Below are 27,324 nucleotides of genomic sequence, written 5' to 3'. Positions count from 1 at the left end.
CTGCACTGACGAGGTGGCACGGTGCATAATTAAAACAAACAAAGAGTGCTGGGAAGCATAGAATTGGCCGATGGTGGGGCCTTGTCGACCTTGCAGTTCGAACCCTGAATCTCGTGCGGGGATTCTCGCGAAGAAACCGTTGCGCGTGCGGTTTCCTCCTCTGACTAAAATAGTCGCAGGATGACATCGACGCTTGAAACAAGACTGATGCTTTTACGTGAGAGGAATAAATTGATACGTGTGGTAATGTTCACGTTTGGAAGGACCTGTTACGGAGTGTGAATAATTCTTTGGTCACCTTTTTATGTGCAGAAAGATAGTTTAGTTGATATTGCGCTTTTAGCAGGGAAACGTAAAAGGAGCGTGTAGGAAGTGAAGAGAAAAAGCTAGGAAATAAAACAGGTTGAAATATTCAGAGAAATTAGAAAATTTAAATACAATTAAAAACAACTAAAAATTGCAGATATCGAAACATTTAAAAATTCAAAGATAGAACAGTTATAAAATTCTATCTAGATTCGCTTTTTCATCTTCTTTCCTTCTGTAATTTTAACGTAAAAAATTAAACATGTAATATAACGCTTAACGTGATCTAAAAAAAAAAACCTCATTTCTTCCAACGACGCTCCACCAACTCGAATAATTTTTTAAAACGCCGCTTGTCTCGAAGGCGTTTCGAGCACCACGCTTCCTCACGCCCGAAAAGTACAGCGTCAGATGATCAATCTTCCAACCGGTGCGATCCTTTGAATACGAAGGGGGCCTGGAAAGCTTAGCCTTCGAGGCTTTCGCGTTCAAGGTTGAACGGGAAAAGCCAGCGGGGTATCTCTTCCGCCGAGTAGGTGACCGATGGACGAACGGGGAAGAGAAAGAAGGTTGTTCCCGGATATTTATAACAGACTACGAGCAACGCAACGATAAATCAAAAAGCAGGCCCCGGCCAGGGATGAACCAGCTCCTGGTGGGGTCAGATCAGCTTTCGTTACGACGCAAAAGGAGAGAAGAAGGGTCGTAAAGGAAGGATAAAGAAGAAAAAAGAAGAGGATTGAAAACGAGGAGAAGCTGGACCACGGGAGAAGGACGCTCAGGGCCGTGATGAATGCAGGCCGAAAGGAGGCTGACCTCATCTACATTCCTGAATGTACGATGCCGGACTCGGGCTGCTCTTGATAATCAGCGCGCCTTATCGTCTTTCGAGAGCCTCGCTTATTGTTACTCGCCAACCATACGTTTCGCAATCGCGATTCATTCGTGAATGCCGGATGAGAAGCGAATACGTTCATACATGACTCGACTAGCGTGCGTTCGCTATTGTTATTAACCGAGCTTTGTCATTACTGTTAACTGGCGGCGCATCTCCGCGTGATTCGTAAGATTGAATAATGAAAGAACGATTCTGTGAGATATGGTGCTGGTGATCATTTTTCCTTGCTACTTTCGTATAATGGAGTGGAAAGATCGTACGCGTTGAACGTAACGCGTTGTATGGGTCCGTTTTTGGAAAGAGCATTTCGTAAAATTGTTGATAATTTGCAAAGTTGCAGTTGACTCGTAATAATTGAATTTTTAATAGATTTATCATTCGGATAGCGTCGCAGATCGGAATTGGAAAAATTTTGCTCAGCCTATAATCGTGTCACGTGATTATTAACTCTTTTCAAGCCGAATCCATTGTCCAAATGGTATCTGACAGTCAAGAGGGATCAAACTTCTTCGCTATTTCCAACTAACCCTCTCATTCCGCTTAAACTAACGCATTTCCAATACCATCTTTCGACAAGAAAATTATCACTTTTCCTCTGATCACGATGACGTGCAACGATCGTTCTGCTCACGATCAGATTGCTATCTACACCAGCGGTGTTTAAATCTCTCCCTGAACTTCAACTCCCTTTAACCGCAAGGCACGCTAATCTTTGTCCAACCGCAACCTCCATGAATAGTACGGACGATAAAAATGCTTCTCCATCGAGGCGTATCCACCACGTTACCGTGACAGCTACTCAAGAAGCTTCAGGATGCGAAGAATTGGCGATTTCACGTTCGCTAACAGGAACGATCGACTCTATTCGTTGAATATCGATTCGTTGGCGGGAGAATGGTCGTGATCGTCAATGGTTTCACCACTTGTGGGATCAGAGACGAGGCGCACACAGCGTGTAAGCATCGATAAAGCTTCGCTTAACCTCGGCCTGTCCGGACGCATTACTTCGAATGACTGGCAACCTGCCAGAACGGGGTTATGCGCGCAGTAAACGCGTGTGTAATGACGGGTTTCAGGACGTGGCACGAACCAACGGCGCCCTCAATGATGGTTGCTCCACCCAATACGGACTGAGCTCCGTGTTGTACGGCCAAAATTGGCGGCCGCCGCCAGATTCGAATAATGACCGGTATCGCGGCGATGCGCCGATTGCTCCAACTGCCGTATTGAAATGGCACGGTAACATGCGCTGCTTTAATCAAACGCGACCGAAACAACGTACGTACGTACTTACTTACACCGTTGTTTTCAGAGTGATTGCAGTGTTTCGCTGCGAACGTTCGTGCTGTAGGGTAGAATAATTCCATGGGAATATTTATGGAAGTTTTGGAAGGTTTTACAGTTATAGATTGAATTCTAAATATAAATCTTTGTATATTGGTAAATAAGAAGGGAAAAATTTATAGGGTTATTTCTGAGGAGAAGAATTTCTAAATGTAAATGACATACTCTGTACTTTCGAATCTTTCACGAAGTTTTCAATCTACGACGTTTAGCATTTGATTTCATTAACTATAAAACATGAAAGATGTATCTTGCCGTGTTTCTTTTTCCTGTGATCTCCATATAGAAAAACAACATATACGTGCTAATCTATCGGTGAGTTAATGTACAGTAGATAAGTCCCAAATGTTAAAATCTAAACATACCAGTTAAGAAACATCAGAGACCCGAAACAGCGTATCACAAGCATGTCCGAACGCATCAGGTATTTTATGAGGCGCAGAAGAACAAGCCCGATACGCGGGGCTGCTCCGCGTTTCGGCTCCTCGAGATACCTCGATTGTAAACGAGACTTCGGCACGGGTTTCCTCTTTCTTCATGGCCAGTTAGCTCCGTTCCATTCTGCCTCTCACCAGCTTGCCTCTTCTCGATTCTTCCCTTCCCCCACTCTTCTGACCACGTTTCTCCGGGCCCATTTTACCCTCAGGGGCCCGCGGCCTCGATCCAGTCCCCATTGTCCGCGTTGCGTTTCAAGATGCCGCCGCTGGCTTTAATGAGAATTTTAATTACCCAATCCTGCGGACTCCACGCTCTCATGGCTCTGTTTCTCTCTTCCCCTCTTGTAAAATGCTCATGGACAGCCTGGCCGATTACTCTTGCGCAAGCAACATTGAAAACTCATGCCATGTCACTCTCCGTTACCCCTGTAACCATCCAAGAGAGCACGATTACACGAGTATATGTATATGTACTCAGATAAATTGCACGTGGATGGACCGGTGTGCATGTGTTCCTGGAGCGTGAACGACGTACGAGCTGAGTCGAGGTGATCGATCGAGGATAGAAAACAACCATGTTACCTCGCTACATTTCTTCGAGATGCTTTCGATCGTATGCTAACGGTTCATGCAAAAAAGGTCGCGTTTTTTGAGAGTCGATTAATTAAGATTAAATTGGCCGTCCACTTCATGGGTGTTCGATATTTTTTGTGCATGGGGAGAGATTGGATTCTTTTGGAATATTTTAACTCTATTGCGATCCTCGAACATTTACATTTCAATCTTGTATTTCAGCTCACTTTTATTTTAACCCCTAAAGGCTCATTTCGCCTCGTTTAAATTTTGTAATACGCGCAAAGGATGCTTTTCTATCTTTCTCGCTAATATGGAACGACAGATTCAATAATATTAAAATAATTGATTCAGTTCATTTGACTATATTAATTTTTAAAACGAAAAGTAATACCAGTGTGACATTTTAGCCACGTTGGCTTAACTTCCACTCCTTTGACGATAGTTTCTAAGAGTCGATATTCTAAGGAAATCTGTGGCACAAAGTTAAAATCAGAAATCATGCACACGATAATAATTCTTCCATATTATTTCCGAATTTGTGATATTTTTTAACATTAGAAGAGCACCATTGACTCGAAAATAATCAAAGGACTGCAGCAGGCTCGACGTAATAACGAATAAAGATATTTTAAATCGTAGACAGTGTTTTATATTAAAAATATATTAACATATGATAACAAAATAATGTTGCATTAAAAAACACAATAAAGTACAAAAGCTAAAAGACATACGAAAAAACGTCCACTGCATCAAATATGAACATGTTTTCTTTTAAACTAAAATAAAATTCTGCGATAAATTCAGCAAATAATTTAGAAGCTTTTTAACGACGATAAAATCTTCAAACTCTAAACTGTTTTATCATCGTCAAAGCTTTTCCTGAAACGTTGTAACCATGACGAGTATAATATATTTTTCTCGGGCCTGTCCACGAACAACATGTACGTGCTACCAGGTTCCTGATTAGTAGAACTCCCATTATCTTTTTTCTCAATATCGGCATTTTGGTCCTGCTTTTGTTTCAACCCAATGGGTGACTCTGTATCTTCCGACTGCATCGATAAACCAGCAGGTCCTGTAGGAATTGTCGTAGGGCTACTCGATCCTGTATTACCTCCTCCTCCATTCGAAGGCTTCTTCGTCACGTTCAGTTTCACGAACTTATCTTTTTGGTTCGCCAATTCTGAATTTATTTTCTCTTTGTCAGCGTTAGCTAGCTTCAGCAAATTGTCCTGATTGCTCAAAGATTGAAGATGAATAGTGCCTTTTAACGGCGCAATGCCAGTTTTATTATTTTTTTCGATTTCTTCTTTTAAATCAACAGCGGCTTCCCTCGACGGTGCAATATCGCTTTTCACTGTCTTAGCGCTTGATTTTTGTGAACCAGGGAAGTTAATGGTCCCCATTAGTGGAGGAGTATCGACCTTGTTCGTTGTTTTATCCGAGATCTTAGAAGGAGCAGCGGTCGTTCCTTCTAATGGCGCTTTCTTCTGCTCTACGGATTTTAAAGTATCTTTTGATTCCTTCTTCTCAGAAGCTTGCGTTTCGCCTGATGTAACGGAGCTTCCAGGAAACACGTTCTGTGATTTATCCAACAATGAAGATTTCGTATCGTTGGCTTTTTCTGCTGGAGTTTCGAAAGATCGATTAGAAACAGTTTCTTCCGAAGGAGACTTCCCTGATACCGATGAAATCGGCTGTTGGGATTGTTTATTTCTGTTAAAAGCATTTTCAGCTTGATTTATGTTAGAAATACTAGTTTTAAACTTTTCGATCGTCGAAGTAGCATCTTTTCGTGCGTTAAAATCGTCTTTCTTTACGTCAAACAAAAATTTCTGTTCCTTTTTCGTCTTCTCATCTTGAAACTTCAATTCGGGTTTGTCCATTTTATTCGCCGCGTATTTTATCTCAGTGTTTGCAATATCATTCGCTCCTTTCTTCACGGAAGATATCTTCTCTGGTTCTACAATTTTCGACTGTTCCACCAAATTCTTCGGTTCCATCAGCGTCTTTTTCGTGGAAGAAACCTTTTCTGGTTCAACGATCTTCTCTTGATTCTGCATAGATTCTTTCGAAATAATATTAACAGAGGTTTTGTTCAGAATTCTTGGAATCTGTCTGACGTTTCTCGATGGGCTCCTCGATGGTATGATCACACCGTAATCGATCAAAGTGCCGTCCTTTTTTTTCTCGATCGGTTTCATCGACTTCAGAATCTCCTTAATTCGCAGGTCCTCGTTGGTCGCTTTAGTCGATAAATTCTTTCCTCCTGTTCCGTCTGTTCCGGTCCGCTTTTCCTCCTTCACTGAAACATCAGCAGATTTGTTAGCACTTCCTTCTAATTCCTCTTTTTTGTATACTGTGTTTGAACTCTGTACATTTGCTCTCCCAGTTTGCGAATCAACGCGCTCGATGACTACAGGCTTTACATATTGCGGATCTGTCTTCCATTTTGAATTCGATGCCTTTGTTTCGCCTTTCTTCTCTACGTTGACGCTTTGTGGAAACACGGTGTTGTATTTAGCGATTTTTGGCGAACAACGAACCGTAGGAACTACCGGGGTGTCAAATTCCTTTTTCGCACTTTTTCTAGGAGGAATCGTAGTTTTAACGCGATATTTCGCTCTCTTTGCTACTTTACCCGTGTTTTTAGGTCTTGTTTTTACTTCGGAAGTACGTTTGATAGGCACCCATCTCGGCAAACTTTTCACACGAACGTAGTTAATCATCGGATCAGGCTCGTTTGTCTGTTTAGTCACTGGTTTCCTCGTTACCATATCCCTCTGATTATCAATCTTCTGCGGGTCAGGTTTTGCAGACTCGATGGAACTACGTTGCTGAGTTGGTGAAACGTCGATACTTGATTTGTCTTCTTTTCTTGCGGTCGCTTTTGCGTTCCCTTCCGTCGCAGTTATAGTAGACGTACGATCGTATTTTGATACATTCTTTGGAGTATTACCCTTCTTCCTGATCTTCTTGAAAGAATCCTCGGAGGACCACCAGGGAATCACGTTCGAAGGTGTTCGATTTTTAGGTATCCCGTCTTCTTTGTTCATCGTTGGCTGCCGAGGGCGATCATTCGATGGTGCGTTCGGATTTGATGGTACGTTCACGTTACTCTGAAAGATGGTCTTATTAGGATCCGCATTCGAGGAAACACCGTCCATGGTGTTTGGAATTGTTTCTTCCTTGCGCGTGGAAGCGTGAATACCGCTCTCAGAAAAAGTGTTTTCGATTTGTGACGCGACGTTCTCAGACGTTTTAACGTCTGTCACATCGGAGACGTCCATGTACGTTGTTTTCGTCGTTGGCTCACCTTTCGTCGCTAGATCGCCTTCCTTTGCTTTGCCCGTCGTTATTCCACTTTTTGAGATGTCCTGGCTGAAAAGATTCTGCGGTCTGTAAGGTTTTATAGGAGGCGCTGGAGGCGTGGGCGGCGTAGGCGTCACAGGTGAGGTTGGAGGTGACATATGAGGAGGATCCGTCTTCATCTCCGCGTTTCTAGGTTGTTGAAACCGTGGCTCGTTAAATTTCGCAGCAATCTGCAGGTTTAACACAGGTTTCGAGCTGGTCGATGTCGTGATGTTTCTCGAGTGTTCGGCTGCCATGTTTTGACCCTTCGAAGGAATCCTGATCTCGACTTTGTCCACCGAACTGACGACATCCAATTTATCCGCTCTGGCCACGATGCTCTTCAACTCCGACACCGGCTTCCCATTTATCGAAAATTCGATCTGCTTCACTGGTATTGTACTCTCGCTAATGGATATCTGCATCGAACCGAAATCAGCACGTACGTTCGTATTACTCGTTTCGATCTTGTCAGTTCTGTTTCTCTTTGAGGAAATCACAACCGAGAGTTGCTCTTTGTTGCCACCGGCCGTTTTTGTCGCCGTCTCATCCACGTTGATGGATACCACAGACTCATTTTGCGAAGGAGTCATCCTGAGCTCAATTTGTGGCTCCTTCACCGAATTCGTCGGCGTGATTCGCGAGGTATTCACAGGTTCTCGCTTCATGTATTCTATCGTGGAACTCGAAGGTTTATCGGTAGTTACAGTTTGCGAAGATGATTTTGTAGCGGGTGGTTTTGAAGCAGGAGGTTTTGAAGCAGGAGGTTTTGAACTAGGCGGTTTTGAACCCGGTGGTTTCGAACCAGGTGGTTTTATAGGACCATGATTCCACGATGCTTGCACGGTACTTTGAGTTTCATCGTTTGATATAGATTCGTTGGCCTGTACCGTCGTGTTAGGAATCGCGTCAAAATTTGCGAGTTCGGTCGCGGTAGTATCAACCGACGCTTTTTCCAGCATCTCCTTTCTGTCTTTGATCTTCTTTTTGTGCGCGATCATCACCCTGTCCAACCAATAGGCACGCTCTTGCACAGACTGCAACATCCATTTGCTGCTCGAATCCGCCTTCTCGGTGATTCGTTGCAGATCCTTTATTATTTCGTCCATTTTCATTAACCAATTGTTTCGCTCCCGCGTTTTCGCCTCGTTTTTCTCGACTTCGGTTAAGGTGTGGCTTCCACTAACGTTTTCACTTGCGTTGTTCGATGCAATCAGGCTTGGTTTTTTATTTGCGTCCTCGTCGCTCATTACAATCATAGGAACTTGATTGAATTTCGTGGACATATTACGTTTAGACACTTGAGTACCACCGTAATTATCAACGCCAAGATTCATCGCGTTGCTGTATTTTTCTATCATTGATGCGTACGACAGAGACTTGCGAAGCTCGTTGCTGTGCTCCGCCATGATGTCCGGACTCCTGTCATCGTATCGAAAATGAAAACGCGTCGCACAGGATGCGCTACTGAATTTAGCGTCTTGGCTGAAGGCATTTAGACCAACGTCTGAGATGTTCGTATTCCTAGTTTCTTTACATTTATTATTCCATTTTAAAGAAACTAAGGATGCGGTGCTAAACGGACTTCTGTGGATCCCATTGATCATAACCGAACTCAGATTGTCCCTCAGCACCTCTGAACTACTCGAGCCATACATTTTATCGTTGTAGCTGGCTATCATCTGCGCGTACGGTCGAGGTTCTTTCTGAATCGATCCTTTAATTTCTTTCGAAACATCCAAATGATTTGCCTTTTTCGTCAAATCTATCGATTTCTCGATGTGTTCCCCAACGTTGCGTAGTTTACAACCACTGGATGGCCTTTTTACTTGACACGTCGAGATCAGTGGTTTTCGGATACATTTTTCCGAAGAAACTCCCTCCAGCGAAATCTTTTTGCCGCGTTGTTGCATCGACACCGTTCCATTGTTTGTTTGTGGGCAATGGAAATTCCTGAAGTCGCTGATATTTCTGGTTCGTGATAGCAAAAGCGGTGACATCTCCAATAAACAAACATCCGATTTCTGCCTTTTGCACATATGTGTGACATCTTGTTTCAGTATCACAGTATCTTTGAACATAATTTATTACGAGTTAGGATAATGAAGATGACATTTAAGCAAAGAAATATAAGAGGAAATAGAAAATCTTATTGAAAATTTTAATTATAATCATATATCAAATGTAAATATTTTTTCGTGGGCATATGAAAATTTGTATTATTGTATTTAAGAACGTTCGAATATGTTTGAAAACCTGCAAAGATATTACAATAGGGAATAATTATTCTTATGGAATCTTACTGGATGGTATCCGACGAGGGACGTTAATACCAAGTACACATTTCAAACGATTCATTGTATAGGTATATAAACCGTGTAAACTAATTTCAATATTTTAAAATTCAGAATTCAGGTAGACGATTTTATACATAAATTTTTACTCGTAATTTTGACAACGAATCGAAAAAAAGAATGAAAGTTTTTGATATGATCTTTCTACCACTCGCGATATACCATGTTGAAATGTCAATCGGGTTATACGAAAAATCCAATCAAACAAAGGAATTTACATCTCGATTTTATTCGTCGAATCGCTTCAAGCGGTGAATTGATTAATAAATTATGTATACATTCATATTTCGTTAGTAAAATATTGTAGAGATGTTCCTATAATTTTTACGCAGAACAGTTATATAATATTTTCAAATATAAAATAACACTTTTAAACAATATTTTTCATTCCGTGAACAACCATTTCCAAATAAACTTCGAAGATAATTGCTCTTTCGTAGAAATTAAAAATATTTTCTGTCCTTTCGAAATAAAAAACATTTTAATTAAAAAGATGCACGATACTCGTTCATATTAAGCCTTCGATTTTCGATCGTAATTTTAAGTATTCTTTTACGTGTCTTTTTAAGTATTCGCGAAGATCGAGCACGCTGGCAATGCCTTTGTGTCACTGCACGCCGTAAGTAAACTTCGAAAAATGGTACTGGCGGCACTTTCAACTCAACGAAGGCTCGCGCGGTTAGATCGCAGGATAAGGATTTTCAGGATCGCTGCCGGCGTTAAAGTCACGCCGGCATCTTCGACGTGGCACAATGCAACGAATCGAAGTCCCCTCTATCTTCGCGATCTTTCCTCCTCTTTTTTCTCTTCGTCGATGCTACGTAATCCATGATACGAATCGCGAAGAACGGTTGAAAACAATTGGAGCAATACACAGATTTTATATCGATTTCAAGATGTTTCCATTTTAATATATTTTTCCTAGGAAGAGAAAATTGAGAAATTCGACCCCAGTGAGATTGTTTGGTTATAGCGTAGAGAAAAACGGTCCATGATCACGTGAAATTCTTTTGTGGAAGTATTTATGGATATCATGTACTTGGTAGAATTTGATATTTACTCAATTAAATTGTTTAATATTTATTTAGCATATAATTGTATAATGGATCTAGCGTATGGAAAAATGTAGTTGTGTATCTACAGTTACACAAATAAATACAGTTGTGTATACTAAAATACTTCGATTACGTTTAGAGGTGACATTGCAAATTTTTCTGGCTCCTGCCAAACAATTCGCAAGCAGGAGGACAAACTGTGACTAACGCGAACGCATTTTAGGACCGTCTGAAAGTTATCGCAAAGTCAACTGATTCACACGTCGACGTAAAAATCCGCCGTCGAGTTACATATTTACACTAGCCAGCGTAAAAATCATACGAAGAGATCTTCTCACGGATATCTTTCTTAATCCTAAGCACCATCCTTTATTTTTCAAAATTGAATAGAGGTAAAACTATAATCCTCTTATGGCTCTACATATATTTTCCAATGTAACCGTCAATTTGCATTCTATTTGAAAATGTCAAACGTAAGATGCACCCGGAAAGGTAAAACCACTGATTGGTTCCGCATATAATCTTACCTGCGGCGCAAACTACACGTTGATCGATCTTTCACGAAGTCCAGATGGCATTTCGACGTTGCTCATGCTATCGCTACGTTCTCGGTAATTTGTCGCGTAGTATACTATATTCTCGAAAATATTAACAACATATTCAATTTATCACGGAATTTAACGAGATTTAGAATCGATTAAGGAAAAGGAAGAATTGATTTCTGGAAGCTATTCGAGAGAACGGAATTTATTATTTTTCTTTAACCAAGGAATTATTGTGTAGTTATTTCTATCGTTCAAACATTTGTTGAACAATAACTGCTGCATTGATATATCAAATTATCGCGAAACAAGTACATCACGATATAACGAATTCGGAATTTTTCTTTCGAGTTTCATCAAGTTATTACTCTCGATAATTTTTGCAGCCAAAGCCCGAATATCAAATGTTGACATTTTGAAGTGCTTGCATTGTCTGTTGATAAGAACCTGCGTACAAGATCACAACGAACATCAAATTTATCGTAAATTGTTATCAGTAAAATACTCGATATTACGAGTATTACGATATAACGAACTGTATGCTCGTAACAGTTCGATATAAACAATGTAAATTCGATTTCATACAAAGACACAAGCTAAAAAGACAAATTAGATATCTACCCTCTCCCTAAATTTCTTTGTTCACACTTAAACGCAAACTGATTCGTGTCGTAATAAATGTCTTATAATGAAAACGCGTCGCTTATTGTTTAAAATTCAGAAGATACTTAATGACTGGTAATGACGAAATTACCGGCTCGTCAAAATTGCAAAGATGACAATCGTACGCATACGCGCGAACGTGTAGTAATTAGCATGTCTTGATAAAAATCTGTTACGAAGAGGAAGGCAGTTTATATACCTCACGTGCGACGAAATAACAATAATTATTATCATTACGTTGCTTTATCACGTGCTACTTCACGAGTCGGGCAATAATTTCGGGCTACGAGTTCTTCCCTACAGGTGGTCAGAACGTTTGCTCATTTGACTAATTACCGGCCCTCGATCTGCTGTCCCTTCGTGATTCTTCACGGATCATCCCGAATTATTAACCTTCACTCTGTGGTATTTACATGACTTACTGTTATGTACAGAACATTCTTCTTATACCGTTAATTAATATCGCTGAAAATGAAATATTACACGTGTATTCTTCTTCTATATATCTTATTCTTTGATAAGACAATACACAAAACGTATTGCTTCGAACAACAGACAAAGTACCGAAATTTTTGCAACTAGATACTGAAGCTTCGACCATTAGATCGCGATAATAAAATAAAAATTCAGACTCTAGGGGAGATTAACGATAACAGTCAACGATGTACCATTGAATAAAACAAAAAATTATTACATAAACTAAATTGAATTTTATAATACAGTAATTTAATCTCCAATCACGAGTGGATTCCTTAATTAAGGCTTAGAGAGAATTCGTCAAAGCTTCCGAAACGTCGTTTACGAACGAAGCTTCGCGTGTCGATCAGCTATTATGGCACACTGGGAACAGGATCGAAACTGGCGGTCGAAGGTGCCGGGTCGGTTTCGCGAGCGGTGATTCTTGGAAATTCGAAAGTCTTCCAGCGAGATTGACCGGTTCTCGGGGAGATTCGCGGTGGCAGATACGTGCAACACGAAAGGCCACGGCGTTGCTTCGCCGTGAACGGGCAAAGTCACGATCTGGAGCTGCACGAGGTGCAGAGGTCGAGCAGCGAGGAGCAACTCACTTCGTGCCTTGAAATTCTATCGTGGTGCATGGTCAGAGAGAACGAACCGGCGCAGCCTCTCCTCAAGACGAACGAGGCTGATCGTGAGCGGCGATCCACGAGAAGGTTTTCAGCGTTTCCTTTTCTTTCTTTTCGTCGCTTTCCTTCGGCTACCTCGTGCCCAGCTCGATCTACTGAAAACCATCACGAAGTCACGAACATTATTAGCAAGTTGCGGACTCGACCCAGCCGCAAACCGGACCATTTCGCAAATAAGAAGCTTGCGACGATTTAACGAACGTTTCACCGTTTCCACGAGCCGCGTTTTCCTTTCCATATAGACGCGGATCCCTGCGGCTGCTAATTATATCCGACAATTTGCGTAACACGTGAATGTATAAAACCGATAAGATCAAACGACGGAGTTTTGTATCGGAAATCGTATTAGAAACTGGTCGAAAGCCGTCAAATATTGAAACTCCATTAAAGACATGGATTTCAAACTTCGTGTTTTCTTTAGTGGATTATAATTAAACGCCGTTTAGATTCTACAATTTAATTTCAACAGCTAATCTAAACATGATGCATATTTAAATTAGAAGCGTTTAGAAGAGACTCGCTAATCAAGTTTTTATTTCCGGTACTTTTTGAGATACCAGGTTTAAATAATAATCAATGGTACGCTGATATTCAGTGTTAAATATACAGTGACAAATTCGTACATAATTTTGTATTGTTTGACTATACTTTAAAGTAGCTTCTGTCTTCCGCATCGATCAACATGGTGCATGTGTAAACCAACCAAAATTCCTCGCAAATCTTCCAAAAATAATTCCTTCAGCCGCAATTTGAATATCGTTTCGCGCTAGGTTTCTATGCAAATTACGATCCTGTGTTAGATTCAAATATCGAAATTCCTACCTAAATTGCCGATCGAAAAATATCCGATAGCAGCATGAATCACGGCAATCTCGATTTAGCATAAATTGCATAACGCGCAATTGCTCCGTTGGGATTTGCATCGAAAGGGAAAATGGCCCAACGGTCTGACGATGGATCGCGATAGAAGGGGGAGGGTCGTGGGTCCGGTCGGGGTTCGCTTTTACGGCGTCTGATCATACAATCCCTCGCTACGAGAGCCGTAGAAGATAAAATGTTGAGCCATATACGGCCCAGTGGGAAAGTGAACCGGCGCTGGGACCACAGCGGTTCGCTCTCAGTTGGTTAAGCAGAGGCCGTTTTTGCCGGGACAACACAGGCCGACGGCGGCAACTGTGCCGTGTTCTAAATCAAAGCTCGTTCGCGAGCAGATACCACGAAAGACGTGTAGAGAAAAGAAAGAGAAAGAGGTAAAAGGGTTCTGTGTGATGGGGCCAGTCGAGCTACGGGGGAGGTGGAGACGGTACCTTGGAACGTATCTCAGATTGGGCATCCTCGAGATACCTTAACGTATCCTCTCGTTGGTCCGAATGCATCGAAATCGCGCTCACGTCCGGCTTTACCGTTACACCGCGTTTATTCCTCCTCTTTTTCTTCGTGCACGATACTGCTCCCCTCGTCCGCCTCCCTGTTTGTCTTCTTCTTCCCCTTTTTCCCAGCCCGAGTCTTTATTCTTCTTCATCATCTTCGTCGCCGTCTGTTATTCGCCTCTCCTTAATTTTTTCCGACCGTTCTTCTGGCCCGCGTGCTCCCTCTTCTTCGGTCAATTATCGCTGAGTCTCGGAGCTTGATTGACGATCGATTCGACTCCCTTTGACCGGCACAATCCATTTCGTCGCACACCTGGGTGGGGTTCCCGCGTGTCGCGTTTCGGCCTGCCGCCACTCTCCTTTCTCTCTCTCTCTCTCTCTCTCCCCTGCCGTCTCCTCTTCCAGGACTATTCCAGAACCTCGTAGGACCCGATTCTTCTCTCGCTGTTCCGTTTATCACAGCTTCGTAATCAGACTTCTTCTACGAAAGATAGATAACACGTGCTTGTGAGTAGTGCATGTTAAAGTAATGCTGACGAAAGGGCTGACAGCAAAATGTGGCGGAGAGAAAAAGGGGAATTGTACCGTTAGCTCTGGCACGTACAGTTTACGGAGAGATTCTAACGCGGTAAAAGTTGCTGCCATATTTCATCCGGCACTTTTCTACCTTTTCTCTTTGTTTTCTCCGCACGAGAGCTGACTCTCCCCAACGACGTGTGTCCTGCGCGATCCCTCGTTACGATAAATCATGTACGCGATATGCTCACGAAGAAATATTACACGCGGGTAAATAACGTTAATTTATGTTAATCGCTCGGCCGTACTTCACGCTCGTTTATTGCCACGACTGGCGCCGCAAACCCTGTCCGCTCGACGTTTCGACAAACGTCACGGTGCACCCTCGGGATTCCACGCTCTCGATCCATTAACAACGATCCACAGACGACGAAATCGGTGCGTGGAATTTTTTGCGATAATCGAGGTAACCGTGTCACCAACCTAACCAGGAGCCCAAGATATTGCATACTCAAGGTCACTCTTAAACATTTCCAAGCAGGCTTTTACAAACTGTTAAGTTGATTGAATTTTTACAGACGTATAAACGTTAATATTATACGCATAGGTTCGATAAATTTTTACAGACGTACGATGTAGAATAGACATTGGTGCCGTAAGATCAGGATTTATCATAATTGAGACAAAAATGTGTAATTTTACCATTCTTTTGTTTGTATAAGTAAGAGAAAGTTTAATATAGATATGATATAACACAGTATCACAAAAACGGGTATGACTTCTGAAAGAAATGGTAAAAAGCTCGCGATTTATAAAATAAAAAATTTAACAAGGAGTTTCAACCATTTCAACGATCTCTCGCTTCCATCATAGTCCTTCACTCGCACCATCTTCCAATTCACGGAACGCCAATTCAACAAACAATTCCTATAAACAACCACATATTTTACGCGACAAACATCGCAATACCGTGACTTTGATCGCGTTTCCTGGTTGATCGCGAGCTCCTCGGATGGCTGTTGTTCACTGGGCACAGCCCCCGCAACCATTGTCGTACAGACGTTACACAGTGTGCAGAACAGTGAATCGAGAGGACCAAGGGAGAGAAAGCGAGTGTCGAAGCCTTCACCCGCATACAAATTGATCCTTTTTGCCGGTGCTGCGTCGCGTCTGGGGCGGCAGCTAGCGTGTCCGGTGTGGCTGGCCACCGAAAAACCGGCCTGGACACGGGTACAAGGGGGTTTGTCGCGTTTTGTGGAAACAATCAGCAGGTTGTCGCGAAACAAGGATATGAATGCATAAGCAGCGCAGTTAACACGGTTGCTCGCCGTGTTCCCCAGCCCTTTTTTTGCCACGATTTCTCCCTCAAAAGATGCCGCTTTTATGCTCTCGGCAGGGCTGCCTCTCGCAGGAGAGGGAAGAAAGACGAGGGACAAGGTCCAGACTTTAGCTAAAGCAGGATGCCGGAGGCCCGAGGAGCAACCTCGAGAAACATAGGTGGACGACTTGCGTCGATAAATACAACCGACGTTGTCCGTATGCCGGACCCTGGTCTACCTCGATTCTTCTTTCCTTTTTTCTTTCTTTACTTCTCTTTTTCTTCTTCTTTTTGTCTTCCTTCCTTTCTTTTCTTTTCTTACTCTCGTCGTCATTTTGCGAACTCTGCTCCGGCATTCGCGGCACCGCGTTCGACTAAGCTTCTCTTGGCATTCTTCCCTCCGTGGTTCGCCACTTGAAGAAAATTCCAAAGTTTTTATTCGTAAAAGACACGACTTCCTTCCTTCTTCTCTGCCAAGCCTTCAGAAGCGTATTTTCATCGCCTACGCCCTTTCGGGCTTATCGTCGTTTATTATCGAGCCAAACGACGCGCGACAGCTTGCATCCATTTGTCAATAGCGCTGATTCTGATCCATACTTTCGAGAGAGTCGATACGGAGACTCGATTCTGCAATTTGTTCGCTGATATTAGGTGGCTACATATACTGTGTCCATCTTATAACGTCCATCTACGCGTTCCATTGTGCTTTCTTTATAAAAATCTTCGGATTTATCGTCGAAACAAGAAATTGTTGAAATTTTTACGATCTCGGTACCATTTGATCTCGAAAGCATTTGATTCTTGTCTCCTTTGAAGCAGTGCTAGCGTGATTTATATCAACGTATACAGCGTTGTTATCACAGAATTGCAATCAGGATTTGCACAATAACCTAATATTTCAAAAAAAAAAACAAGTTTGAAATTGAAATTGCGAAACGAAATTGAAGTTTATCTGAGAACGACAAGGAGTAAATTGCTTCGATGAGAAATTCCGCGGTGATACGATATAAATGCAATATTGCAGGAACTCAAGGTTTATTTATCTTACGATATCTTTATTTTGGCAAGTCTGCGAACCACACCACACCTCTTAATCTCTCCTCGTTGATATTAATAAAACGACTGTACTGGATGACACTAGTTTGCAAACAGTCGGCACCACGATGTATCGCGAATCTGACAGACTGCGATGTTCGTCAACGTTTCATTTATTTTGCCTTCGTGACACGACGAATTAAAACGCTTCGAAATATTTGTAATCTAATACACTCTACACCGATCATTATTCCAAAAGAGCTATTACGTTTTAAGATAATAGGCTATTCTTTTATTCTGAAATAAATTATGAAAATATGTTTTGTCAATTTGTATAGGCTGTCACTAATTTTACCTCCTTGTTAATCATTGTCAACTATTGATCTATAAAACTCATTAATTTACGTTGCGTGATACGGTATATTTGCTTTCGATAGCCAACAAGGTTTAATGTTCTTTTCTATCTCGAAAGATATCAGGAGCGTGTTTCGCGCAACCTTCTGCAGTAACCAGTTAAACCGCCTCGTTAACCAAGCAATTTCTCGCGCACAGAACAGAAATATCAAAATTCGGGACGTGTATATCAAAGCTTTTTCTCTTTCGAGTAATTACAAGAGAAAGGCCCGCGATATCGTGATACACGACCATGACGACCACGTGCATTTCCATTTGCCTGGCTCAATGTATATACCAGCGGAATCGAGACTCTGAGGACAAACGAACGAGACCATGGGCGACACACCCCGTTGATTAGTCACCGTGGCAAGGATCGACGTGTCAATTCGTTCGATACAACAATGACAAATGCATTTTGCTCGATTTCATGGAGAAAAATTTTGCTCAGTCGATTCTGTCGATGTCAACGGATGATAGTGGCGATCAGACGTGTCGAATGCAGCAACGCCGAGTTTTATTCCAACAGGAGATAACAAATAACCAACGTTAGTTATGTTCGAGTGGAAACTTTACGACTTCTTTCTTGTAAACGATACACGAAGGTGTGTTTCTGCATAGTTACTGGGTTATGTACATATGTTGTACGTGTTCGCCATTGTGTACAAACAATCGAAGAACGTAACTTGAAACATTAAACAAACGATCCGAAAATATAAACAAATAGTCCGATAAGCAAACAAATCGATGTATAAAGTCGGTGATACGAATAAACATTAGGAAAAAGTAAACAGTCAACTTGAGGATATAAATACAGAAATTGTAATCAAATAGAGAGGAGCAGATAAACAAAGGAGAAATGTAAATAATAAATTGAACCGTTGCATAAGTATGAAATGACTTTCACAATCTTTCAACACACGACAATCTTTAAAGAATTTTTTTCAAATTAATCTAAATAGAAAATATTTAATCATATTCTTCGTAAATAACAAAGTGATAATTGATTGATAAACAGTTTTATAATTATAAATAAGACGTGATTGTAAAATGTCTTATACGCCATTAAAAGATTAAAATACGCGCAAACTGGAAGCGTGGCCGAAATTGCAAGTATGAATCACCAGAATACAGATCGTCTACGAGCATAATTGCGAAACTTTCTCTTCCTTCTCTCGACTTAGTCGAAAAAACTCGTCGTTACAAATACGCATTATCCTGCATCTTGTTCACCAGCAAGTTTCTAACTCTCGTTGCTAATGAAACGATCCAACTTGTATATAGTACGTGAAGTGTAACCCTTTCGACGTGGCCAATAAGAACAAGAACACCTCGGATTTCTACTTCAGTTTCTGAATAGCCCTAAACGAAGGAGGTGCCCTAAAAAGGGACCAACGAGTCTATCCAATAAGCTCTGCATTCAGTTGGAAAGTTTCTGAAAGAGGTGCAAACAATGGTATGTGGCGCTGTATAATGGCACCGAAACAGTCGAGGTTCAACGAACGATCAATCAAAATGCGCTCGAACTCATTAACAATCGGGACAAAACGTGCAATTAGCCGCTAATAACGTGTCCGACTATTAACCAGAGTTACCCTGTCAACCGGAACGTACAGACAAAACCGGTTCGTTCCTCGTGATTTGTTCGCACGATTTTTGACAAAATGAGCACGCATTGGCAAATCGAACAGTATCGCCGTGAACGTGGTGAGAAAACATTTTAAAAAAAGATCACGCGGATCTTGTTACGTTATTAATCCAATGGACGTGTACAAGAGTTCTTAATCCTTTCTCGGTGTGACGTACTGTGGCGGTTATTTCGAAATGATTCTACGAGGTCACAGTAACGTACTATGCGAAGGCTGATAAGCTTGTTTGATAAAAAAAAAAAAAAAAAAAACAGTTTCGGAGAAATATCTTAGAATAAGAGGGAATAACATTGTTAATGAGAAACATGGTTTCGTAAGGACGAAACTGGCACAGGACTTAATAGATCTTGAAAGCTAGGCGATCGCAGATGTCTGATTGATACGATCCGCTTTCACGAGCCTCTGAGTAAGGTTTCTAGGAGAGTATTGCTCGATAAGCGGGTATTCTACTTTGTAATTGCAAGCAATTTATAACCTTCCACCGCTATTGTTGCGTATATTGAAATAGGAGAAATGAAATTGAATACGACAAATATTCGGGAAGTAAACGTCCTTGCTCTACGAAATTGATCGAACTTCTTCACAGTATAACACAAATATAGTACAGTAAATTTCACATCTCCAACGTTGTATTTAGATTTTTCTACGCCTATGGAAGATTTAATGATGCAAGAGTGCATAGAATATACAAAATATGCAAGAATACATAAAGTATCCAAAATTCGGTATTCTTTATGATAGTAGATGAAACGAGGTTGTGCTTAGTTAGCTCTTCTTCTTTTAGTCATATTCATATTACTAATTTCAATCTGTAATCTACTTACTACGCTGTCAGAGGATTGTCTAACTGTCGCGTACGTATCAAAAATGACAATACGGATAGGTAGCACGACGATCTAGATCCTGAACCAGGATTTTCAGTTGGCTCCCGGATGACCCTGATGAATTTAAATATTCGCGCTAGTTTAACCAAACGTGTCTCGAGCCCTCAGCTTTCAAGACGTCCCACGTCTTTCTCATCGGCAGACAGCCTGGTACCACGACGATAGTCGCTTCTACGAGCGAGATGGACAAAGATGGGAAGCTAGTTAGAAAGGGGAGAGCCGAGAGAAAGAGGCTCGTGCAAGAAACGAAGAGCGAGGGAATAAGCGAAGACGAAGCGCGAGGAATGCTCGACAATCACGATCGACACGATCGAACGGTCGCTCATCGACTTCGAGATTGAACGACTGAACCGTAATCGGCCAGCGGAGGATCGTAATTAATAGAAGAGCGACAGAAAGGGGTGAGAGTGACCAAGACGAGACTGGTGGTAATCAGGCTGCTGCTTGGAAGGGAGGACTCGACGAAACCCTAGTCGACGTCATTTGTTTAAGTTGATCGTTGGCCGTCACGGCCGAATAAGGCAACCCGTGTTCGCCACTCTGCGGGGAGTGCGAAAGAACAAAGAAGGAGCCGTGAGAGGGCCTCCGGGATAAGATCGTGTCACGGCCAGGAGGAAGATGAAGAAAGAGAGAAATAAAGGGAGAGAAAAGGGACGAGGGAAGAGCAGACACCTGCTGTTCGCTGCATTGTCTCTCTTTTCTCTCGTCTTCTGCTCTCCTTGTCCTCTATTTTTCATCCTTCTTCCTCTTCGTCACGTTGTCGTTTCTTCTTCTTGTTCTTGTTCTTCTTCTTCTTCTTTGGATCTGTTCGAAACAATCCACGAGACCTTTGGCGAGGAAGGGAAAGAAGGCGAGCCCTTTGGCCGAGGCGACGACAAAACAATTGCCGGCGTAAAAGGCGAATAGACGTTTTTTCGCGATCGGTGTGCTCTATTTCCAAATCGAGGTACGCTGCCCGAGTATGGGAATCGATGCTGATCATACGGTGTCCTGAAAAGCTGAATACTCTCGGGAAAAATCACGCGAATATGTCGCGTTAGATAATACCGCTTTATGCGTTAAATTTGTTCGTGAGAACAGATGTACCGATTCGTTCGAGTGTCTTGGGCTTAATTCATTTAAATATTACCTAATAACTCTAAGTTTTAGTCAAATATGTAAAAATGTATTTAGATTTAAGATAAAAATCGTTGTATGGAAGACGATTAAAGGTGTCGGTTATATAGCGATGAGACGAGTTGATGCTTAGTGTAGTCAATATATTTAAAACAGTTCACAGTACAGAGTTAGTCGTCGTTCGCTAAGTGTTGCTTGATATGCGTATACAAGGTAGTGCGTACGTTCGCTCGATATAAGATTGTTCGATACTAACTCGCTATAAGAACGCTCGATACTAATTCTTTGTTGTAACGATCGTGTTTGTTTATTTATACTGGTCGGGGGAGTACCGGAAAGTTTAAATTCGACTTCGGTCAACGATTGCGCGTAGCGGCTATATTGTTTTGTCCGGAGTTTGTTTATTATTACATTTCGTATATCATAACGGTGTTAATACTCCGAGGCAAAACAACAACATGATTCGAATTGTCCTATGACTCACGTGCCGCTACAGTTGATACTATAAATATTCTATTATTATCATTTCTCTATTATTTCTCCAACGAAGGATGGGACACTGTTATCAAGCGTTAGACATTTTAGCCAAGGGCCAAATAAAAGGACTTTTCGCTCTCGTGTGACAACATGTGATCGTAGCTTTGAATAAACGTACTAAAAATAGTAAAACTACGATATCTGACTAAACCTCTATGAAAAACACTAAACTTGATACGATACCAAACATTAAAAAATTATTATATTCTTAAATAAAGAAACTATAAATTCTTTATGATAATCCCGTGAATTTTTTTGAATAGGATATAGAATTTCGAAAACTCTAATGGTGAATTATTCGTATTACAGACGTGAAAAGGTCCCGTGACACAAACCATGCAAGTAACACGGTGAAGAGACAGCGATGGCAGCAGCGGAAACGCTTCTTCGAGACTCTTCCGATATTCTCCTTGTTCGTGACAGTCGAAGAGAGCACGAAGAAGTGGGAATCATTGTCGAGATCACCTTGGCAAGGTCCATGGGTTCGTAAAGGGCATGAAAGCTCATCATGTTTGAATACCGACACGGGCCACGAACGCTGTCGACCTGCAACCTCCTCGGCGTGACTTTTCTTCTAGTGATCGTCGCCGGTAGCTACAATGTGTCAGCGGATCTCAGCTCCGAATTTGTCAAAGGAAAAAGTGAGTTGTCCTTTCCTGAAACATCGCTTAAACCATTTGCGATTTTCATATTATTGGTATACAAAAATTATTTTATATATATACTAATTATAACGAGATTTAAATGTCAAGTAACGTAATACTTACTGCGATGGTACGAAAGCAATTTGTATAAATATGCAACTAATTTGATATTAGTTACTAGCTGCTATAGCTATGTTTTTTCACGTTTTAAATTTTTAACATTTGTAGCCAAAAAAAAAATTCGTTTAAATAAACTATAGACACAAAACCGATAATGTTCGAATAAAATTTAGCGATCTTAAAGTTGCAAATATGTGCGAAGAAAATATGTTTACAGTAGAACCGTAATAGACGATACGAAACACAGTGCAGTTTGGAAATAATTTATACGAAGTGCTTTCATCGTTCCGTGTATTCGTTTGTATGGCTAGAAACTGAAAATGAAATATCCTCTAACTCTCCCAAAGTTACATTACTTGACCTTTTTAAAGTATTCATAACCGAAAGATTAGAAAATCCTCGAACGAGCAATATTCTCAGAAAATGTCTCGCTCTTAAACATTTTCAATCTTTCGGCTATATTCGTACAAGACGCATTAGAACCACTACGAACGTCAAATATTAGCCTGGGAACATCGATCGTACGGTTCGACCAGCACGAACCAGTATGAAGACACGCGTACACCGCGTTACGATACCTTTCAGATTGAATCCTAATGGAGAACTCTTCCTGGTCGCGTGTACATCATTGAGGCCGCCTAGAAAAGTAGAAAGTAAAGTTGCGCCAGGTTTTACGACCGCGTGGGTGGCTGCTCGATCGGTCGAAGGGTTCCTTTTACTCGAAGTACCTGGAAAGTACCGTTCTTCCCACTCGAGCAGAAGGAAACTCTTTAAATCCCGCCTCGTTCTAGCACGAGCTCCGCTAGGAAATATTTACGTTGCTTTCGGGAACGCGCGTGTAGGTGCACCGGCGCGTGTAACAACGAGATTCCTCTTGATTCCTGGCGATGTCGATGCTTGACCCACATCGCCGTGTGCCTGCTTCGTCTTGGCAAGAAGACCTTTCCCGTTTACTTTTATTACGTCCCTAGTTATTACCGGTGCACACTTTTCTGGACCACACGCGTGATCCTCTTCTCGTGATATACGACTGAACTTCAACATCGGTACTCGTCGACGCGCCTTCGACTTTCAAGATGCTTTGTATATTGGAGAACGACTCGTAGAAAGATCGTTGGCTAACGTACGAATGAAAAATCTTGCTTGTCAGTGAGTTGCAATCAAGATGTAGTTTGGTAAAGTTCAAGATTTTGGAGAAAAAGGCGAAAAAGTGCGTAGCGTACATCCTTTATTCTATCATCGTTGCGACAGTACGCTTGAACATACGAATTTCTCTATTACGTATCGTAACAAACTTGAATAGAATTCCTCTTTCAAAATACATTAACGCGTAACAATGTACTTGTCCAGTTTATATATCACTTTTTAATCATCTATAACGATACGGGCTAACGGAGCCAAAACACGCTTTCTCTACTTAACGCCGTAATTAGATAAGTGTCAGCGAATTAGCGGGGTGAAAAGCAATAAATAGCGATTTCCTTCGAACGTATCGAATGCTCGAGTTAAAAAGGGGTCCATGCTCGGAACCTAAAGACGCGACTCGTCAGGCAGATAACCACCCAAGATTCCACGGTGTGCCGCAATTTCGAGAGATATCACCTAAAGTGGTCTCCATAAAGGTTTCCATTAACGTGATAAGGGGAGGTTGATACGTTCGTGGCCATTAGGGGACTGTAACCTACGTGGTGTCGCCGGTGTGCAGACACTCTTCATGATTTTCTTCTATCATTTTTTATTTCGTCGGAGAAAATACATTCGACGCGTTATTGCCGTACGATATTCGAGCGACAGGCGACATTTTTCTTCGCCAAATTATACTCCGTGCCGAGTTAATCGTTGCACTTTATCGCTGTGAGCTTTTAGCGTGAATCGCAGCTGGAAATGAAGCGCCAATTAACATGGCGCATTCGCTGAACACTGTGGGAATACATAGATTTTGCCAGGCAAATTGAAATGTTTGCAGCGACTGCAGCGATGAGTTATCACATAACTTGTCAAATTTGCCTCGTCTTATGAACCGAAAAGAGTTATTTAATCGAAGTTTCGTGTTGTTTATCACGTGGATTTCGGAGGGTTCTTTTTTGGAATGCGGAGCCACTTTTATACCGCGTGGAAAATTATTCAGTCGTGAAGATTTATCTCAATACGTCGAAGGATTGTCAAACTTTAATTTCTTTCCCAATTTATTTTATTATTTTGACATTTGAGATTTTTAGCATTTCTTATCGCATGTAAGTGTTCCATTGGAAATAAATTTCCATGAATTTTATTTTTTTCAATGCATTTTATTTTTGTTCATTAGAGTACGTTTCTTTGTATTACTAACTTTCGTCCTGTTTCTATTTGTTTAATTTTCCGCATCTTACTTTTCTGTTTCGTTAATTTTCTGACTTGTAACAAAGAGAATATCAGTACTTGGATATAATTCAAGCATCGGAGAGGGTAACTGAATTTTAAAATCGCTCTTCTACGAAAGGCAAGAAACATGGCATATTGTGTGTTCCATCTGTGCCGTTCAAATAATAACGTGCTATTCCAGAAATTTACTAAACACAGGGATATTTTATTCTCATTCCAATTAACAATTTACATTAAAATTAACAATATAACGATATATCGTCGAAAACCACATATCGAATACCTTCTCAACTCGCATCCCACATTCAGCACTAATGACATAGCTATAACGAGTACAAACGACAGACGTTATACGGTCCTTTCCTCCCTTGTTTCCTTTCTCAGTCTCCGTGAATGCAATTTTGGAGTTAACGAAGACATCGTTTTGGACATTCGGTAAAAAGCAGTCGCGGTCACGCCGATCGGAAATAAGTTTTTGCGAAGCGGGACCGATCTCGTGCGCTTTCAGTCACGTTCGCTTTTGCATTAACGAAATTCGTGGCTGGGTTTTTTTTACGGAGGCGGTCGGTCTTTGATCAGGACGCATTAATTCTATCAGCTCGAGCCATGGCTTTCCCTTTAAGTAGGCGCCTGATACGCCGTCGATCTTCCGGATTACCCGTGTTAAGGACGCGTATCGTTTCTCGAAAGAAGAAACATGTGTTCGCTAACGACACCGCTACCACACCGTGTATTATAATCGTGCAGCTATCGAGAGCCGAGCTCAGGCTTGGTATGTACTCGGATTTACATCCTTTATATCTCCCGATTTATGGCTTCTACTCGTCGGCTACAAGCTGCCGTGAACCAACCATTAGAATTTTGTAAAACGAGATAAATTTTGTCGCACCTTTTATTGCGCACGTTGTGGAATAACTCGTTTGATTTCGTGCCTTTATAGAGTTGTGATGGCTGATGTGTAGAGTGAAATAGATAAGGCTTACGAACGCCGTATGTTTGATTTGTTTTTCGAAAGCTTTCTGTCTAATGAGGAAGTTATTGGCACTGGATCTTTAAAAGTTTGGTACGGGAAACGAATGAATTTCGACTCGATTATTGACAAGGCTCGCGATGATTACAGACGAGAAACAAATATTGCTTCTAATAAGGAAGTTATTGGAAGAACTTTAATGTGGGATAAAGTATCTAATTTGAAAGATTCCACCATTGATAACATTTATGGAGGCTGAAAGAAGAAGAAGAAAAATATCTTAATAAGAACGTTAGCGTGACTGAATTTTTAGAAGTACTTTAGTATAGCGAAAAGGTAATTGGATTTCAAAGACAATTATTGCCAAGGATTTTTCTCTTCGTACATTTAATCGATTAAATTTTTCACCTACAATTTTCTCGACATATTTTCAATACCCTACGTGTATTATCACTGAACTTAAGTTTTTAATATTCCTTATATTAAATTTATCATTATTATGGTACGACGTCTAAACGTCTAAAATACTCCTCTTAACACTTTCTTCTTCCTACGCTTTTAAATCGTCCTCTTCATTTATATCAATTATCATCAACTTCATCGTAGCGCGTCATTTTAGCCATTCGCGTTTTCAACCATCTTAGTTTAGCGAACTAATGTTGCAATAACCGAGAAGGAGGGCATGGTGGTAGGATAAACGCGATGCAAGATCACCTCGTGTGCAATGTTCGCTACGGTGGACAACAACTCCATCGACGTGTATGTGCAGGATCGGAAAGGGACATCTGGGAGGCATGCCTTAATTGACCGCTCGGAATATTGACGAGATCCCAGAGACGGATTGAGACGTTGAATTTCCGAGGGACGTTCGCTTTTTTTGTCTCCCCATGAAATATGACCGTTCAATATGCTAGGCAGATATTTATGTACTCGTGGGATTGCGCCTGACGTAGGGGTTCGAAAGAGATCGGGACAGGTTCGGAGACAGTAGAAAGCGTTCCTTTTATTTTTTCCCTTCGTTTTTCTACCATCTTCGTGCGGGGATTCCAGAGAATGTCTCATTGTTTGTTCGTTTGCTCGTGTTTGCAACAAAGTTGCAGAAGCACCACGCTCTTTCGTCCGAGAAAGTCTATGGTTAATTATAGTATTTGTAAAAACTGTCAAGACGTATCCTGTTACATATTACCGGCAGCATATTTATGAATTGTCATACTAATCAACTCTGTAAATTGAAAGGCAGAGAAAAATGACCATAACAAACACTGTTTTCTCTTTAATTTTTCCAAAAATTTCAAAGTAACCAGATATTACGAAATTACAGACATTCCAATCGTCATCTTCAAACAAACGTCAAGAATGGATCGAATGTTAAAGTACGAACGTAAGAAAATTTCTAATATAATCGCAATTTGCATTTTATAACGATTACGTAAACTTCGATGTAAAGACTACAAAGTATAGCAAAAGAACGTAATAAAATTATAAGTTCTAATCTACGCTATTCAGGAACCAGGATCATCGAATTCTTTCATAACTAAATACGAAAGAAATGATGAAAGAAATTCCTATTAATCTTTCCTTAATAAGGAAGAAAATCCTATTAATACTTGGTAACAAGAAAGATCCTTTTACATTAAAGCTGGATAAATTTTCTCATAGGCTCAACGGCCAGTTTTTCTCATCTAGCCAAAGCAGTAATTCGACCATCTCGACTATCGTATCGTCAACGAACAACCGGTC

The 27,324-nt window shown here is 41.2% G+C and overlaps 2 protein-coding genes across 5 annotated transcripts in view; one reads left to right on the top strand and one right to left on the bottom strand.

Moving 5' to 3' along the window:
* The window catches only part of LOC117233351 (epidermal growth factor receptor), a 170,580-nt gene that overhangs the window by 118,850 nt on the left and 24,406 nt on the right, over positions 1–27,324 (top strand). For 3 of the 4 annotated variants that reach the window (XM_033493562.1, XM_033493560.1, XM_033493561.1), the window contains exon 2: positions 21,799–22,130. The exons of the other annotated variant lie outside the window; for it this stretch is intronic. In XM_033493562.1, the coding sequence (XP_033349453.1) occupies positions 21,998–22,130 (133 nt within the window). In that variant the 5' untranslated portion in view covers positions 21,799–21,997. The remainder of the gene's footprint in view (positions 1–21,798; positions 22,131–27,324) is intronic. 4 annotated transcript variants of the gene reach the window in all.
* LOC117233350 (proteoglycan 4-like) lies at positions 4,357–9,450 on the bottom strand. The gene is made up of 2 exons (XM_033493559.1): positions 9,216–9,450; positions 4,357–8,983 (listed from the first exon to the last, which is right to left on the bottom strand). Exons 1-2 carry the CDS (start codon positions 9,268–9,270, stop codon positions 4,410–4,412), a joined length of 4,629 nt encoding a protein of 1,542 aa, XP_033349450.1. The 5' UTR covers positions 9,271–9,450; the 3' UTR covers positions 4,357–4,409.

The sequence above is a fragment of the Bombus vosnesenskii genome, unplaced genomic scaffold (genome assembly GCF_011952255.1).
Source record: "Bombus vosnesenskii isolate JDL3184/JDL3185 unplaced genomic scaffold, Bvos_JDL3184-5_v1.1 scf7180000013295, whole genome shotgun sequence".
NCBI lineage: Eukaryota > Metazoa > Arthropoda > Insecta > Hymenoptera > Apidae > Bombus > Bombus vosnesenskii.
Note: the sequence above shows the minus strand (reverse complement) of the source record. Positions and strands in the feature narration are given on the sequence as shown.

Coding starts and splice junctions, on each gene's coding strand:
- LOC117233350 (XM_033493559.1), bottom strand. CDS start 9,270: ATGAATCGTTTGAAATGTGTACTTGGTATTAACGTCCCTCGTCGGATA. Junction 8,984..9,215: donor CCCTCGTCGGATACCATCCA/GTAAGATTCCAT, acceptor TTATGTTCAAAG/ATACTGTGATACTGAAACAA.